The sequence below is a fragment of the Pelophylax lessonae genome (genome assembly GCF_965119305.1).
Source record: "Pelophylax lessonae genome assembly, chromosome: 4".
NCBI lineage: Eukaryota > Metazoa > Chordata > Amphibia > Anura > Ranidae > Pelophylax > Pelophylax lessonae.
The window spans coordinates 518,528,288-518,545,408 of record NC_138771.1 but is presented as its reverse complement, the minus strand read 5'-3'; the positions used below and the strand labels follow the sequence as shown (position 1 = coordinate 518,545,408).

Here is a 17,121-nt window from a genome sequence, read left to right as displayed (position 1 = left end):
TACCACCAAAAGAAAGCTCTATTTGTGGGAAGAAAAGGATATCAATATTATTTGGGTACAGCATTACACGATTGTCCGTTAAAGTAACGCAGTGCCGAATCGCAAAATAGGGCCTGGTCAGGAAGGGGGCAAATCCTTCCGGTCTTAAAGTGGTTAACTACTGCTAAGGGGAGGTGATACTGCAGCTTTCCAGACCAAGGCCCTAAGGTTTCACCAGGTGATTAATGAATCAAACCCTGCCACTGGCAGAAAGCAGGACACGATGAAATGTTTTGTTCAGGACAGAAACAAAAGGTAGGTCTGTTACAGATTGCAATAATATTCTGCAATGTACTAAGATCACTTAAGGGAATTGTAAATATCATCATTGCACTTTTTTTTCTAACAAACTTCACTTCAACACTTCAAATAGCAATTGCATCCAGGCAGGTGCCTTCATTTCAACACTTCAAATAGCATATGCATCCAGGCAGGTGCCTTCATTCCACCCCAAGCTGCTGTGGAAGTCAAAAAGCGTCCCAACTGCCATAAGGGGAACCATTCAATCTAGGCAAACATCACTGAATGAAAGAAAGATGCAGCATGCATTACCGAGATAAATAAAAAGGCGTTCCAATCAGACAGAATTACATACCAGACAAACTGCACAGCCATGGTGTTACCATTGAGAACAGCCGTGCATCCACGCGAAAACTCTATTTAGGGATCTGTACAGCGGGGTCTGCAGCTGGGGAGCAACGAGTGGTTTGCCACAAGTTTATTGCAGCCAGGTAAGGGAAGCTGCTTGGCCCTGCGAGGTGAGGAGGAAAAGCAAGGAGAGGGAGTCAAATTTATGAGTTAGGCTGGCCATAAATTATTAAATTTTCTTATTCAGTTTCCTTTAGGTTTACCTTCAACTATAAAGTGAAAGAGCCTGCTTGATTGCATATGAAGTGAAAGTGTTTAGGTTTTACCTCATAGTATATGGTTTTGGTAAATCTAAAGGAAAACTGTAGAAGGAAATTGTACAATGTATGGCCAGCCTCTTAGGTCCTGCAGGTGGAGCATGCCCCAATGGTAGGCTGACATGGAGCGGTCAGGAAAGACAATAATAGGTAAATATAGGGCTAAACCCAAAAAAAAAAAAATGCAATATATCTTTGATAATCTACCAAAGCGGTACAGTTATGTTTCTAGTCCATATCGGGAGAGCGGCCCTGGGTGACAACCATGTCTTTCCTCCATAGATCCAGTGGAGGAGTGACGTAGCCACCTGGGGACAGGAATTGTGTTATTTGAAGGATTACCAAGTAAAAAGAAAGCAACAGAATTAGGCTATTGTAGTAAAATAGTATGTAACCCTCTTCTGGGTGGGGGTTATGAGGGGTTGGCCCTCCACAAACAGGATATTGCACTAAACCTGTAGGTAAATAAGAGAACCAGAACCTTTGCTAAGCCCCAAGTGTGACTTGTCATGCAATTTTCAAATCACATGAAAAGTCGCACCCTTATGTCCGCAGTTGAATTGGTGAAATCGTTGTGAGTCGCAGCAATTTTGAAAGAAGTTCCTGCACTACTCATTGTAAGTTCAGGTGCGAATTGTATAAACATCTGTTCATGAAGTCCCATAGATGTCTTCCAAGTCGCAACTGAAGTCACACTGAGGTGCGGCTTAGAAATCATACAATTTCAAGTGAAGTCACATGATTTCAAAGCCGCATTCGGTGTGACCAAACTCTTGGTTGAAGAGTGGGTTTGATAATAAGGCCTCATGCATACAGGACATTTTGCAAACTCTCCTAGAAGCCTTTCCTCCTGGCAGCAGCGTTTTGGCTGAAAAAAAAGCCTGATGCTTGTAAAAGTGTCTAAAGATTTTACAGGCGCATGGGAGCATATATAGGCGTCAAGGGCTTGGGCGTTAATTCATTTAAAGAAAAATGGTTTCCTATCGGGGGCACCAGCAAGAGAGGAGGAGCCAGGAGTGCCGGCGGGGGATTCAAGAAGCAGGATCAGGGCCGCTCTGTGCAAATCTATTGCACAGAGCAGGTAAATATAGAGATGTTTTTTTTTTTTTTTTTTCATCTTCCTTTACAACCACTTTAGGCGGGTTTTTTTTCTGCCAAAACTCCTGGATGCACTGGAAGTGTTTTTTTTTTTTTTTTTTTTTACGGCCTCTAAAAGCCCCTGCTTCCCTAAAAGGGAATTTAGGCATAAGCTTTGCTAAGCGTAATCTCAGAGAACAGCCAACTGCATGTTTTCTGTGCGGGTGTTTCTGTGTATGCTTGGAAATCTGCAGATGCAAATGTACTAAATGGCAACACAAGCACAACACGCATTTCTGAAACACAAGGCAAAGAGCTCGTTTTTTGTGTGGGTCTCGGCGCTTTTAAAAATTAACAAATCCAAATGCAGCTTAAGTGCCAATGCTAGTGCGATGCTTGTTGCTGAGATGGTTGGCAAAGGACTAGTTTTCTGTACATGTCGCTGCACATTTAGAAATGTTCAGCAAACATGTCGTACTTGCGTTGCCATTTAGGCTGCATTTCCACCTGTGCGTTTCTGAACACATGGCAATGCATGTCGCACTTTTGTTGCGGCAACCCGCACAGAAGATGTGAACTCAACCTAAATGGCAAGGCAATGCCTATTTGCAGTGTGATTTCTGTGCGGGTTGCCTCGCATTCAGAAAAGTGCAGATGTGAACTCCGCCTAAATGGCAAAGCAAGCAAGACACGTGTTTGCTATGCATTTCCAAAACATGCTGCAAAGCGCATGTTTTTTGTGCAGGTTGCCAAGCGTTCAGAAATGCTCAGATGTGAATGCAGGCTGATTTTTAATAGCACCCCAATCAGGGTTAGCAGATGCGTATTTTGCTGCATGACAAAATGTGCTACAAATTCACCAAAATGCGTGACACTCCATGATCAAAAATTTTCTTGAGCTACTTTGGGGTGTTTTTTGCAGGTGGGGCGTGATGCGTGCTTACAGATATAAAGCCCGCAAATAAAAAAGCGAGTGGGAATATGTGTTTCAGGTTTGAATGGGATGTGCTAGGGAGGAAGTTTTTAGGCAGCAAGGACAACCAGGGAGGAGAGGTGAGGGTTAAAAAAAGACACTCATCCATTAAAGTCGCCTATTATCTAATCATATATACATCAAGACCACTCCAAACGTGATATAAAGTGCCACCTATCAATAACCCTAGCCCCTTTAAATGTGATCAACACAACAAACAATAAGGTTCAAGTAAAGGGAGGCTTGCTACATTTTATCTAATGCTGATGCTACTATATAACAGTCTATGGGGCCATGTCGCACTGGCAGCGCACTAAAGTATTGCAGGAACCTTTTTCAAAGTCGCAGCGTCTGGTTGGAGTCACACTGGTTGGAACTGCCACCATTGAACATAATGTGATTTCAATTGTCATGCAACTCTTTGTGTCACAAGTTATACCAGAAGTGGCACTAGTGTAAACCTTACACTAGTGCGACATACCCTTTTGCCATTTAAATATGTCTTTGCAATTCTTAACCCCTAGACGCCGACGTAACACAAATATGCAGCCCCACTAGACTGGGTTTTTTTCCGTGGGGCCTGTTATTTGCGTATCTCCCTTTGTGCTGGAAGCGCGCCGCATGGTGCACTCCCAGCATAAAGACCAAAGTCTCAACTTGAGCCCCCCCGGGCCCTGTACTAACGAACAGGGTCACCTGATCGCTGTGATAGCCTCTGATTGGCTATAACAGTGATCGTTCACTGTGAAGCCCACCCCCATGATCTCTCTCTCAAAAAAATATATATATTAGATGTAGCACCCTACAAAGTAGGTGCTAGGTAAGGTATTGTAGGCCTTGGCTGCCTAACAGCAGGGTCATGATTTTCAGCTGGGCTGTCATGTTTCCCAAGTGTGGTTGCTGAGAGGGGAGTCTCCCCACTGGCTCCGTGGGAGGATTCTCATTGGGCAGTGGAGGAAACCCAATCAGTGACCCATTCAGGCCTGTGTCTACCCCAAAAGGCAGATTCTTGCCGCAGAGGATTCTGAGAGTGGGTATATGTTTGAGGGGAACGCATGAAGCAGCGTCTTTGGTGGGAAACAGAGTCCCAGGAGGGAGAGTACGGCTGTCTCTCCTCCTGTCAGAAGGATCGGGTGTCTCAGGTGGCTGCCTGAGAATACTGTAGAGAGCTGAGCTGGGCTGCAGAGAGGATCCGGTGTGCGGAGGAAGAGGGGTTCAGTTCCAGGAAAGCATTCCAAGTTTGTGAGTACTGTGAACTGCCCCTGGGCGTCTGCCTAGCATAGAGGGGACCACTCCAGTGAAGGTCCCAGGGATCCAGGAGCCAGCTAGTGGTAAAAGGGGGGCCTAGTCAGAGGACCCTGAAGTGTAAAGGGGGCGCCAGCGGTTGGGCTTTGAAGAGTTAATGTGTACAGTGTGAAGTGTACAGTGGTAAGAGTTGCAGCAGCACAAGCAGTTACAAGGAGCTACCTCAGTCAGTGAAGGGCTGGAGGGAGCTGCTCATCGGACTTTTGAGCTAAACAGAGCATCAGGAGTCAAATGTATTACAGTCCTGGATCTTCTGAGTTAACCAGAGTGTTAAAGTCGAAGTTCTAGCACAGTTCAGCAAAGCAGTATATTCAAGCACCAGGAAGCGTTGGTTGGCATCCAGCTGGCGTCAAGACAGCGCTAACAGGCATTTTTCTGTAAAGTGTCCCAGTTGAACCTACTTGAGCCAGAGGAGTATCCCACTCATTCCCTTCTCCCATCCCCATTACAAAATAAACAAAACAATGGTTTTGTCTGTTCTCACACTTGGGTTTTCAACTTAAATGTGTAGGAAGTGTTACTGGTAACAATGGCAGACCCATATCAGGCCCAATGCCTGGAAATATTGCTACATATATAATAAAAAAAATACAAAAAAATACCTAGATCAAGGTTTGATCTAGGTCAGTGCCAGGGTTAACGCTGGGGTCAAGATCAGGGTCAATATTTATTTTTGGTAGAATTTTTATTTTTTTTAAATTAGTGTCAGTGTGTTTTAGGTAGGATAAAAAAAAAAAAGCAAAATTTGCACTATTGTGTTTGGGCTATACTACGGGTACATACAACAATTAAAATACACATATGTGGTATCGCTGTGATCGTCAGGAGCAGGGAAATTTAAATTCATATTGTTCTTTGGTGGAAGGGTATGGTAGTAGTAAGAAATATACAGCTAAATTTAAAAAATATATTTTTTTACTATTTTGGGCCAGTTTTCCTTTTCTAATAAAAAATAAAAATTCAGGAGATATCTATTACCATTTACCACCAAAAAAAGCCCCCAATTTGTCCTGGAAAAAAAAAAAGGTATAATCCACCTGGATGCACAAAGTGGCTGTGATGATATGTAGGGTTTTCCTAACACATGTCAAAGTTGCAAAATTGTGTGTAGGCATTTCGATTTATTTTACCCTAAGAGACCATTCACACTGCCGCGACTTGTCAGGCGACTTGTCAGCCTGACAAGTCGCGGTCCGTTGACTGCTACAGGACCCGTTCTAATAGGAGCGACACAAGTCGATCCGACTTAGAAAAAGGGTCCTGTACTACTTTGGGGTGACCTCGGAGTGACTTGCATGGACATTCATTATATGAAGTCTGTGCAAGTTGCGCCGAAGTCGCGGTGCAAGGGACTTCACAAGTCGCCCCCGAAGTAGTACAGAGTCGTGCCGCTGCAGTGTGAATGCGGGCTTAGACGCCAAGGGGCTAAATATCATAGTACAAAGCTTAGTCACCATCATCTTCCTGGTTTCTGTCAGACTTTCACTTTCATTTCTTTGCTCTATTTTCAGTCATGGCGTCTGCAGATGTGAGAAAGGAGCTTCTGGATTGTTCTGTCTGTCTGAACATTTATACAGATCCTGTAACACTGAGATGTGGACACAACTTCTGCCGGGGATGTATTGATCAGGTATTGGATACACAGGAGGGATCTGGAGTTTATTCCTGTCCTGAATGCAGAGCAGAGTCTGTGGAGAGGCCTGTACTGATAAGGAACGTAACTCTGTGTAACATCGTGGAGAGTTTCCTCTTTACTCAGCCAACTCAGAATGAGACCGGAATCTTCTGTACTTACTGTGTAGACTCTCTTATACCGGCTGTTAAATCCTGTCTGATGTGTGAAGCTTCTCTGTGTGATAAACACCTGAAAGTCCACAGCAAGGCACCAGAACATATCCTAACTGAACCCTCCACCTCCCTGGGGAACAGGAAATGCTCCATCCATGGGGAGCTCTTGAAGTATTATTGCATCAAGGACTCTGCCTGTGTCTGTGTGTCCTGTAGCTTGGCTGGAGAACATCGGGGACATCAGGTGGAGATACTGGATGAGGCCTCTGAGAAGAAGAAGAAGAGGCTGAGAAATGTTCTGCAGGAGCTGATCACCAAGAGAGAGGAGACTGAGAGAAGAGTCCGGAGTCTACAGGAACGCAGGAAAAAAGAACAAGAAAAAGCAGCCGGTGAAGCAGAGAGATTTAGCGCCTTGCTCACTGACCTCAGGAGAAAGCTGGAAGACCTGGAGAAGAAGGTCCTGAGTGAAATGTCCAGGGAGGAAGAGAAGCTTTCACTGTCCATCTCTGATATGATCCAGCAGCTGGAAATAAAGAAAGATGAACTGTCCAGGAAGATCCATCACATTGAGGAGCTGTGTAACATGACTGATCCACTGACTGTCTTACAGGATTCAGATATAGGAGAAGCTGGGGAAGGAGATAATGAGGACAGCGAGAGACATGACAAGCAGATCTGTGACCGAGGTCATCTGGATGTGGGTTTGATCTTACAAACATTGCACACATTATCTCAGATTGTAGGAGGTGTAAAAATAGAGGTCTATGTACCAAAACCTGCAGACGTATTACTAGATATAAACACTGCTCAGAATAATCTTCATATATCAGATGACAGGAAAACTGCATCCTGGTCAGAAACAAATCAGAATTGCCCAGAAACACCGGAGAGATTTCAGGGTTTTTATAATGTATTAAGCAGCATCAGTTTTACATCAGGGTGGTATTACTGGGACACTGAATGCAGTAAAGCAGCCTGGTGGAATATAGGGATGTGTTATCCCAGTATAGAGAGAAAAGGTGATCAGTCACGTATTGGTGAAAACAACAAGTCTTGGTGCTTGCGTTGGGAAAATAATACATTAGCAGTACTACATGACAGTAAAGAGATCCAGTTACCTCCTAAGGATTTCAGTACCCGAGTCAGGATCTCTCTGGATTATGAAGCTGGACAGCTGTCCTTTTATGATCTCTCTGAGCCAATCAGACACCTCCACACCTTTACCGCCACCTTCACAGAGCCCCTCCATGCTGTGTTATGTGTGTACCGGAGAAAGGTGAAAAATGTGCATGTAGCCAGCTGGGTGAGAATTCTAAAGAGCCAGGAGAATAAGAAATCTGTATTTTAGTAACATCATAGGCTGGTGATCCTGACTCGCTATCTCAGACATTGGCAGATCAGTAAACATAGTTCCACCCCCAGCATACATTTCAGATATGTTAAAATATTTACTTGTTTGAGATCTATCATTCTCTTGGCAACAAATATTCAACATTGCTTTTCTTTCCATTGCTCATCCTTCTTTGAGTCAACAATGTCTTCTGGAGTGAGGAGCATGGAGCAGCTGAACATTCCTGACAATAGGCAAGGAACATTATTTGTAGGGGCAAAGCAGCAACTGGAGAATACAGGACACCGATGGAAATGTTGAATCCCCCAAATTATCTTATTGATAATGGTTGCTGATTATTTCAAAGTTTAGAAATGTATCTCCTAATCTTTTATATCATCTTTTCAATGCTTCGATAAAACACGCTATTTCTATTTTTTCGTTTAGGGTGTAAAGCATGCTCCGCTTTGTAATAAGAAAGTCCAGCACTACCTCTTTCTAGATGATCCATATGGGTCTGCACTCCCTAGCACAGCTTTTCACAACCTTTTCTCTTTTGGGGGAGTCTTGAAATGAATTTAAGGTTTCAGGGAACCCTGCAAAAACTTTAAAGAGTGATCAGAAAGTTGGAGAATGGAGATATAATATAAAAAAAGAGAATATAGTGTAACTAGACTTGCCACTAAGGGCACCTTCACACTGATCAGTTTTGATGTGCTTTTAGTATTTAAAAGCAGAACAAAAATACATGACAAATGTATCCCTTTAAATCCATGGAACTCTTCACACCAAAGTGCAGTGGGTGCAGTGCGTTTTTACACCTTCCCATTAAAATTAATGGAAATTGCATTAAGGTTTCACCCGCTGTGCGTTTCTGGTGCATTTTTTGAGTCACATGTCCAAGTTTCACAGGTGCATGCTGGGAAACAGGAATACAGAAAACATACCAAAAACGCATTGAAAATGTGTTAAAAGTGCATACCGCATTTTAAGGTACACCAGTGTGAATGGTCCCTACGCCACTCAGTTCTATACAGGAAAAATATTTTCAGTATAAATCTTAAAATTATTATGAGGGAAATAATACCCAGAAAAGAACAGCAGACGGTGAACATTTTAGTGATCCCTCACACTGGAGGTCGATGAAAAAGGCTATCGGTGGAAATTTTGCCACTGCTCACTTCTCAAGGAACCCCGAGCAACCTCTGTGGGAACTCTGGGGTTCCACAGAACTCTGGCTGTCCTACTAGGAAAAGCAATCAGCCAATCAGCAAAAAACAATCACATTTCACAGTTGAATCATTTTTAGATTTAGAAATGTTGAGAGATATTTATTTGTATTCCTCCTTCTTGCTCCCGACTTTAATTTGCATTTGTCTTGAAAAACTATTCTGTTGAAACAACACTCAAAGCTAACCAGTAGATAGCAGTGTCAGATCTAACATCGCTTGCTATGGTACATGTACTATGTACGTAAAAAAAAAAAAGAATCATAAAATAACTGGTTTGTGTCTTTTATCTAAATGAACGTTTTTCATTCTGGAGAGGTGAAATGAAAACCATCTGTAAAACCTGAAAGCAGGCTCACGTATGTTTCAAAGATGTATATTTCCAAAGCAGCAAATAATGTGCAAACCATTCACTAACTTTTCAAATTGAAATTTTTTTTGCATTTACAAAACATTTTAAATGCATCTTTTGGGGGAAATAAATAGTAAATACACATATTTTTGCAGGTGTAAAATCTTTGTTAAAGATCCCAAAAAGTAAACAAAAAAGGCACAGTTAAAAGTTTTATATTAAATATCGATAGAAAAATACATACATAGCTTTCAATGCACGCTTTCCTTCTTTTGCATTCCAGTGAACTTTCAGAGTCCTCTCCACTCTGCCATCTTTTGAGTTTTGACAGTTCAAAAAAAATGTGAGAGTATCTAAGTCTATATAACCATATCCGTGCAATATGTGTGCTTTTTCCAAATAGTGCTCCACCACGTGCAGGAAATGTGTGTGTGTGTGTGTGTGTGTGTGTGTATATATATATATATATATATATATATATATATATATATATATATATATATATATATATAATGCACTCACCAGAGCCCCTAAGCCCCAGGGACCATAACACATGTATATGACAGATGGATATTAGTATACCATTTATAGGCCTAAAGCAGTGATGGTGAACCTTGGCACACCCCAGATGTTTTGGAACAACATTTCCCATGATGCTCATGCACTCAGCAGTGTAGTTGAGCATCATGGGAAATGCAGTTCCAAAACATCTGGGGTGCCAAGGTTGGCCATCGCTGGCCTAGAGAATGATCCAAATATGGCCGCTTCCTCCCCTCAGATAACGATGTCAATATGCATGGAAGACCGATAACATAATGATAGTACAACACCGTTTATTAAAATCCATAAATAAAAAAACAACTGAAGATCACATGAGATTGGGTTGCTTTCTCTATCGCCTGGAATTAACCATCTGACGTCAATTCAGGGAGGAACACACTGAGGAGCTGCATCTGGCGGGGGAGAGAGTGAGTTCCCGATACATCTCACAGTGGCCTAAGGGCATATATTTGCATACAGAGCTGGTGCCGATCGAGGCAATTTTTAATGTAAGGGCAACTGCTGCAGAGTTGTTTTTTATTGATGGATTTTAATAAACGGTGTTGCACTATCATTATGTTATCTGTCTTCCATGCATATATTGACATCATTATCTGAGGGGAGGAAGCGGCCATATTTGGCTCATTCTCTAGGCCTATCGATGGTATACTAATATCCATCTGTCATTTACATGTGTTATGGTCCCTGGGGCTTAGGGGCTCTGGTGAGCGCATTATATATCTATTTCCTGCACGTGGTGGAGCCCTCTTTATTTGGAAAAAGTATGCATATTGCACAGATATGGATATATGGACTTAGATACTCTCACGATTTGTTTGAACTGTCACTTCTTATATTGGAATTTTTTATACATCATGTTTTTTTTGGAGGATCACCTTTTATATTGGACTATCATTCACAGTATCCACCTATTTTCATTGTTTGAAAAATTTGTTGATACATTTGTAGTATCAACTTATTTTCACTGATTGATTAATTTGTGTTATAAAATATTGAATATGTTTTACATTTTTATACTATTGAGTTATTTTTCTGTTACACACACAACCACTGACGCATGTGTGTGTGTGTGTGTGTGTGTGTGTGTGTGTGTGTGTATATATATATATATATATATATATATATATAAAATAAACGTTTTTGATTGATTTATGGGATCAATAGTACATGGTTCATGATTGGGGGAAGGATTATTATATTTTTTGGTATGCACACAGGCATGGTGAGAATCTTTGATGTCTATTTATATTGTGTAACAGCACCTACTTCATATTTTGTATTTTTATTATTTGTAGTTTATGCCACATGCTGAGGGACTGCAGTTACACGTTAGGTCGTTTTCCAAATTATGATTGGCGCTGTCCCAAGGTGTATATAATCTTTTGAGTTTTGCAGTGCAGCGCACCCAGCACTTGAGCGCAGAACTTGAGCGGGATCATTTGGTTTACACATTACTATAGTAACAACAAATTTTTATAAAATTTAGCAAAGCAACATTATTTTTCTAGGGTGCTTGGTGTGCATTTGCTACAAAATGCACACCTAGCACAGCCTACTCATTCTTATTTAGATGAATAAGGAAACAAAGGGAGGGCAAGATGTAAAAAGGTATTGCGCAAAAATAAAATAAATTATCCAATTCTGACAAAGGAGGGGTACCAAAAATGTTCAAAATTAGGTTAGCGGTCTGATTTAAAGAAGATATCCAGCTTTTTCTCCCGAAAACAACAGGTGCATTGTGTATGTGTATAGGTCACACCCACGCTGTCAGTTTGTCTGTAACTTACCTCCTTTAGCTGTATACAGCAGGATCCTGTGTCTGTAATGTAATTTCTCCAACTAGCTGAAATTCTAAGACAACACGTACGCTAGCCTACCCTGACCGTGACTGCGGGAAAACACAAAAGGTAGCAAATTTTGGTGCGTTTTCCTGCGGCCATAATGTTTCTATTATGAATGCAATTTATCCACGTTTAGGAGAGGGAGGTTCTAAACTCTGTTAAAAGCCTATGTGTACATGGACACATGTATGCTTTTATGGAGTTGAGGAGCTTTGGCAAAAAAAGGCCAAAGGTTCCTAAGCTCAAGTTTACAGTATGTGCCAGTGGTCTCCAACCTGCAGCCCTTTTCTTGTCTTTATCTGACCCTTGGGGCACTATTCCACCAACTGACAACAATGATGGGGCACTATTCCACTAACTGACACCAATGATCGGGCACTATTCCCCCAACTGACACCACCAATGGAGCACTAGTCTTCCCATTTAAACCAATGATGGGGCACTGATGCCAGGGCATTTTCTACTCCCATTGGCCACAGTCCAGCCCCCCCCCCCCCCCCAAAGCCTGAAGGACAGTAAACCGGCCTTTTGCTTGGAAAACAAATAAATCAGAAAAATAAAATTGCTACATGGGCTACACCTCAGTTGTAGATAGATAATGGGGGAATATCAGGTATTCCAGTATCCCTTAACCAATACAGTAAAACCTTGGTTTGAGAGTAACTTGGTTTGAGAGCGCTTTGCAAGACAAGCAAATTTTTTAAATAAATTTTGACTTGATATACAAGCGATGTCTTGATATACAAGTAGCGTCATGTCACAACTGGGTATAAAAGAGAAGAGAGGCGCCTCTAAGTGTAGCAATATTGTTACATTTAATGAAGGTACAACATATAGCAGCTCACATGGTTGATGATTAAGAGGCACATCTAAGTATGCAGGCATCCGGGGTAAAGCTGTCCACATAGACTATCTTCTGCACTGCCATCTTCATCACACCCTTCCACGCTGCGCTCCACGAGCGATTCAAAGTCTCGCTTTCAGATCACTCTACTGCAGGGTAGTCTTCCCAATCACATTTGCAGACTGACAGTGGTGAGAGCCAGTGGTTCAGAAGATGGTCTATGTGGACAGCTTTACCCCAGATGCCTGCATACTTAGATGTGCCTCTTAATCATAAACCATGTGAGTTGCTTAGTGTTGAACCCTCATTAAATGTCCCCATACTGCTACACTTAGAGGCGCCTCTCTTCTCTTTTATACTCTGTAGCTCCTGCTGGATTTTGCTTCTAATCCCCTTGTGGAGGCGCCATTTGTGGATGGACATTTTATGATGACACAACCTATCGCATTGCTATAATCTTTGTATATGGACTATAAACTGAAAGACTTGTGGATAAATGGTTGTGGAACGAATTATCTGAGTTTCCATTATTTCTTATGGGAAAATTTGCTTTGATATAAGAGTGCTTTGGATTACAAGCATGTTTCCAGAACGAATTATGCTCGCAATCCAAGGTTTTACTGTATATACCATCACTCCACAACATACCAAAAGGGGGAGAAGAAAAAGGAGTTTGATCCTCTGGATTACCAGCAGCATATAATTAAGAAGACTCTAGGTTCACAAGAAAATCATCAGGGAAGAATAAACCGGTATTGCAAAAATAAATAGAAAAGTTTATTGAAAAATACAAAATTGTAAAAAGTGCACCTCCACCATTTCAAGAGTATGAAAAAAAAAATCACAATCTTGTCACCACAACCAGGTAACTACCACAGACTTCATCCATCCACATACACACACCTGAATACAGGTAATGGGATTAACAGCAGGCAATCAACCATAAATAGCAATTCCTGCTCTTGGAATATGTCAGTCTGGAGTCCCAACTGTAGGTAAATGGAGCCTGCCACAGCCGGTGACTGTAGTTGTGCAGTATTGGAAGATCCTGCTCCAATCTCAAAATGCTGTTATAGGTAAGTGAGTTTGTGAGTCCCTAGTCACAGAGTTCTGTACTGTACGGTGGGTGAAGCTACTCTGTTATCCCGCAGCTGAATGAGACCGGGCAAGGCCGGTAAGGTAGTGGGTGCATGCAGTTGAAATTGGTGTGCTGTAATGGAATTGGGAATGGTGCCATGTGGGGGTAAGTTCAGGTGTTGATAAATAAGATGTAAACAGTCCAGGTGATCTCAGTACTCCCCGACAGTATGGAGGTGCCCACCGATATCTATGAAAGGACGTTTCCAAGGCAGGTTTCCAAAGCACTTCAAACGGCACTTCCCCACTCCTTGGATATAACCGGCTAATTCCTGGGATGGAGAGGCATGTCAGTGGAGTCCCGTCTGTGTCCTAACATCACAAACGTAATGACCTCACGCTGACACGTTTCACTTGTCAGACGAACCTCTTCAGAACGAGGAGAGGCTTGGGATGGATGTCTTTTGCGTAGTCTACACACCTGTTGCACTGATTTTTCAACAACAATGGGTCCTATGCACATCAACCTCTGCAGAAGAGTTAATTCTAAGTGCAATATAATTCTAAGTGCAATATAAAAGTGTCAAATTAACACAGATGAGGGAAAGACAAAGTTAAAAGTAGCAACAAGCAAACAGCAAACATCAAAAGCCAAACGGAGTGTATGAAAACAAATTAGTCACATTGTCCTTTAACATCTGTCAGCTCTAAGGTGAAATGCTGACATATAGAAAGGTTTAACCAAATAAAGGCCCGTACACACGTGCAGATTGTCGGCCGAAAATGTTCGGCCGCCGAGCGATCGGCCGATTTTCGGCTTGTTAGTATGATGCTTCCGACAGCCGACAGCGCACTTTCGGCCGAAAAGAATCTGTCTTGCAAGCATTAAAATTTTAGTATGCCGACACCAGAACGGCCGATTGTTCGCCAGTCAATACAGAATTCGGCCGACAGACAGCAGATTTGCAAGACTGGGCATGCTCAGAAAAGAAAAAACACAGGGAAAGTTAACCATCACATGACATCACTTCTGCAGTCGGCTGTAGTCGGCGGACAAAATTCTTGTGCAGTCTTTTGCACTTTTCAACAGACACGACAGCCCAGGGACAAAAGACAGCCGATCGTTCGGCCGACGATCGGTACGTGTGTACGGGGCTTAATAAGAGGAAAAACACCACACTTGAGTAAAGAGAAAAGCTACTAGCTTTCAAAGCCAAAATACAAACTCCAAACTAATCATATAAAACAGTGCAGCACTAAAAGATAAATGCCAAGTCAATTATTAAAAAAACTTCAACCATATGACCTCATTGATAATCACAAACTTAAAATGAAAGAATAAACATAAATTGCACTGACAAAGCAATAAGTATAGAATCATTCAATTAAAAAATAGAACTATGAGTAAGGGCCCATGCACATAGGGAGTCAAAAAAAAAATGAGCTGCAGAGCCATTTTTAACACCAGGAAAAAGCAGCTGTAAAAATGTGCTTTAAGTAGCTTTTAGCATTGGCGTTATTGTACGTTTGGCCACGTTGGCTTTTAGCAGCATTTTTCTGCCTCCATTCAAAATCAATGGTTGCCTATGAGCCGTCTTTGATATGGCTGTCAGTCAATTGATTTGAATGGAAGTCGCATCACAAGTCGGATCAGAATGATCTCTGAGGATCTTCCACGCCAAAATGGAAAAAAAAAAACGGTGTGGGGGGTCCCCCCCAGGTTCCAAACCAGGTCCTACGGGTCTGGTATGGATTTTGAGGGGAGCCGAAAAAACGGTGTGGGGTCCCCCCCAAAATCCATGCCAGACCCTTATCCGAGCATGCAGCCCGGCAGGTCAGGAAAGGCGAGGGGACAAGCGAGCGGCCCCACCCCCTCCTGGACCATACCAGGCCACACGCCCTCAACATGGGTAGGTGGGTGCTTTGGGGTGGGAGGGGCTCTGCACCCCCCCACCCCAAAGCACCTTGTCCCCATGTTGATGAGGACAAGGGCCTCTTCCCGACAACCCTGGGCGGTGGTTGTGGGGGTCTGCGGGCAGGGGGCTTATCAGAATCTGGAAGCCTCCTTTAACAAGTGGGCCCCCAGATCCTGGATCCCCTCCCTATGTGAATAAGTAAGGGGTGCATTGTACCTCTACCCATTCACCCAAAAAAATTCAAAAAAGGCAGTGTATGTAAATAATGACAAGACAGTTTTGAGAAGTCCTTTATTAAAAATCTTCTCCTCTTATCTTCTCCCCTCCGGTCTTCTCCCTCTGATCTTCTCCTTCTGGTCTTCTTCCTCTGGTCTTCTCCCTCCGTTCCTCCTCCCACGATGTCTCCCGTGATTATGCCGGCTCTGGTCTTTGCAGCTTGTTATATAGCCAGTGGGGGCTTTTGCAGTATGCTTCGGGTCATTGTCCATCTGCACTGTGAAGCGCCATCCAATGAGTTCTGAAACATTTGGCTGAATATGAGCAGATAATATTTCCCGAAACACTTCAGAATTCATCCTGCTGCTTTTGTCAGCATTCACATCATCAATAAATACAAGAGAACCAGTCCCATTGGCAGCCATACATGCCCACGCCATAACACTACCACTACCATGCTTCACTGATGAGGTGGTATGCTTTGGATCATGATCAGTTCCTTTCCTTCTCCATACTCTTCTCTTCCCATCGCTCTGGTACAAGTTGATCTTGGTCTCATCTGTCCATAGGATGTTGTTCCAGAACTGTGAAGGCTTTTTTAGATGTTGTTTGGCAAACTATAATCTGGCCTTCCTGTTTTTGAGGCTCACCAATGGTTTACATCTTGTGGTAAACCCTCTGTATTCACTCTAGTGTTTCTATTACTGGAATTGAATTCATCCATGAAGGAGGACAGTTGTTCAATAATTCCCCCCCCCCCCCCAAGAGACTGTGGCTGAGATACAAAGAGGACCGATACACCACCTCCTCCTCCCAGAGGCCTAAATGTAGGCAGGCATCGATTTCCCCCTAAGTTGTTGATAGTTGGCCCTCAAGAATTGGAAACAATTGTGCTTCAACATGAATTCAAGGGTCTCAACAATTAATTGTGGGCCCCCAATTGCAGGAATTTTTGTTGAAGGAAGTGGGTCACTCCTCGTAGTCCTCACTAATAGGGAATTGAAGTATAGAGGGACTCGACGCTGACTCCAACCAGGAGGGCTCCTTCCAGAATGCTGGTGACCTCAAGTCTCTTTAGTACGTCCCTAGTGTCTTGCACAAAAGAGGGCAAATCTAGTACTAGTTCCTTAATCAGGGCATCTATAAATTTGCCCACCCTCTCTAGTGGGCCTTTAATGGCTGACACTATAGGCCTACGGGGATTTTGAACCGATTTGTGAAGCTTGGGAATATTAGGACAGGGTGGTATATTGAATTCCCAAACCCCCAAAAAAAAAAAGTTATTTTCTGGAAATCAACCCAGCCTCATGTGCCAATATCAACCTACAGTTAAGGGCATCAACAATGGCAGGGAAGGAGCTGTTAGCTAGTTATTTGTAGGTGGATGCATCAGTGAGTTAACGCATAACTTCTTGTTCACACATTTTTCCCATCAGCAGAACTATATTCCCACCTTTGTCGCTGCCCTAATTAAATTACTAGGTTGGGGGCCTCCTCCAGTTCTTTCATAGCTTTCCTCTCTTCCCTAGTTAGGTTGTCCAAACCCCTCCAGTTCCAGTTTATTTTTGCTAGATCTTTTTGTACTTGATCAAAAAAAAAAATTTATCCACTTACGTTTGGAAAATGGGGGGAATCTGAACAGATCTAATCTATATATGAGATGGTCTT

At 42.6% G+C, this 17,121-nt stretch overlaps 1 protein-coding gene across 1 annotated transcript; it reads left to right on the top strand.

Annotated features, from left to right (window-relative positions):
- Positions 1 to 5,783: 5,783 nt before the first annotated feature.
- On the top strand, positions 5,784 to 8,396 carry LOC309553702 (E3 ubiquitin/ISG15 ligase TRIM25-like). The gene has a single exon (XM_082255075.1). The coding sequence runs from the start codon at positions 5,813 to 5,815 to the stop codon at positions 7,433 to 7,435; it is 1,623 nt and encodes a 540-aa protein (XP_082111201.1). The 5' UTR covers positions 5,784 to 5,812; the 3' UTR covers positions 7,436 to 8,396.
- The last annotated feature ends 8,725 nt before the right edge of the window (positions 8,397 to 17,121 follow it).

What these genes read in the sequence shown, in the direction of transcription:
- LOC309553702 (XM_082255075.1), top strand. Translation starts at nt 5,813, where the DNA reads ATGGCGTCTGCAGATGTGAGAAAGGAGCTTCTGGATTGTTCTGTCTGT.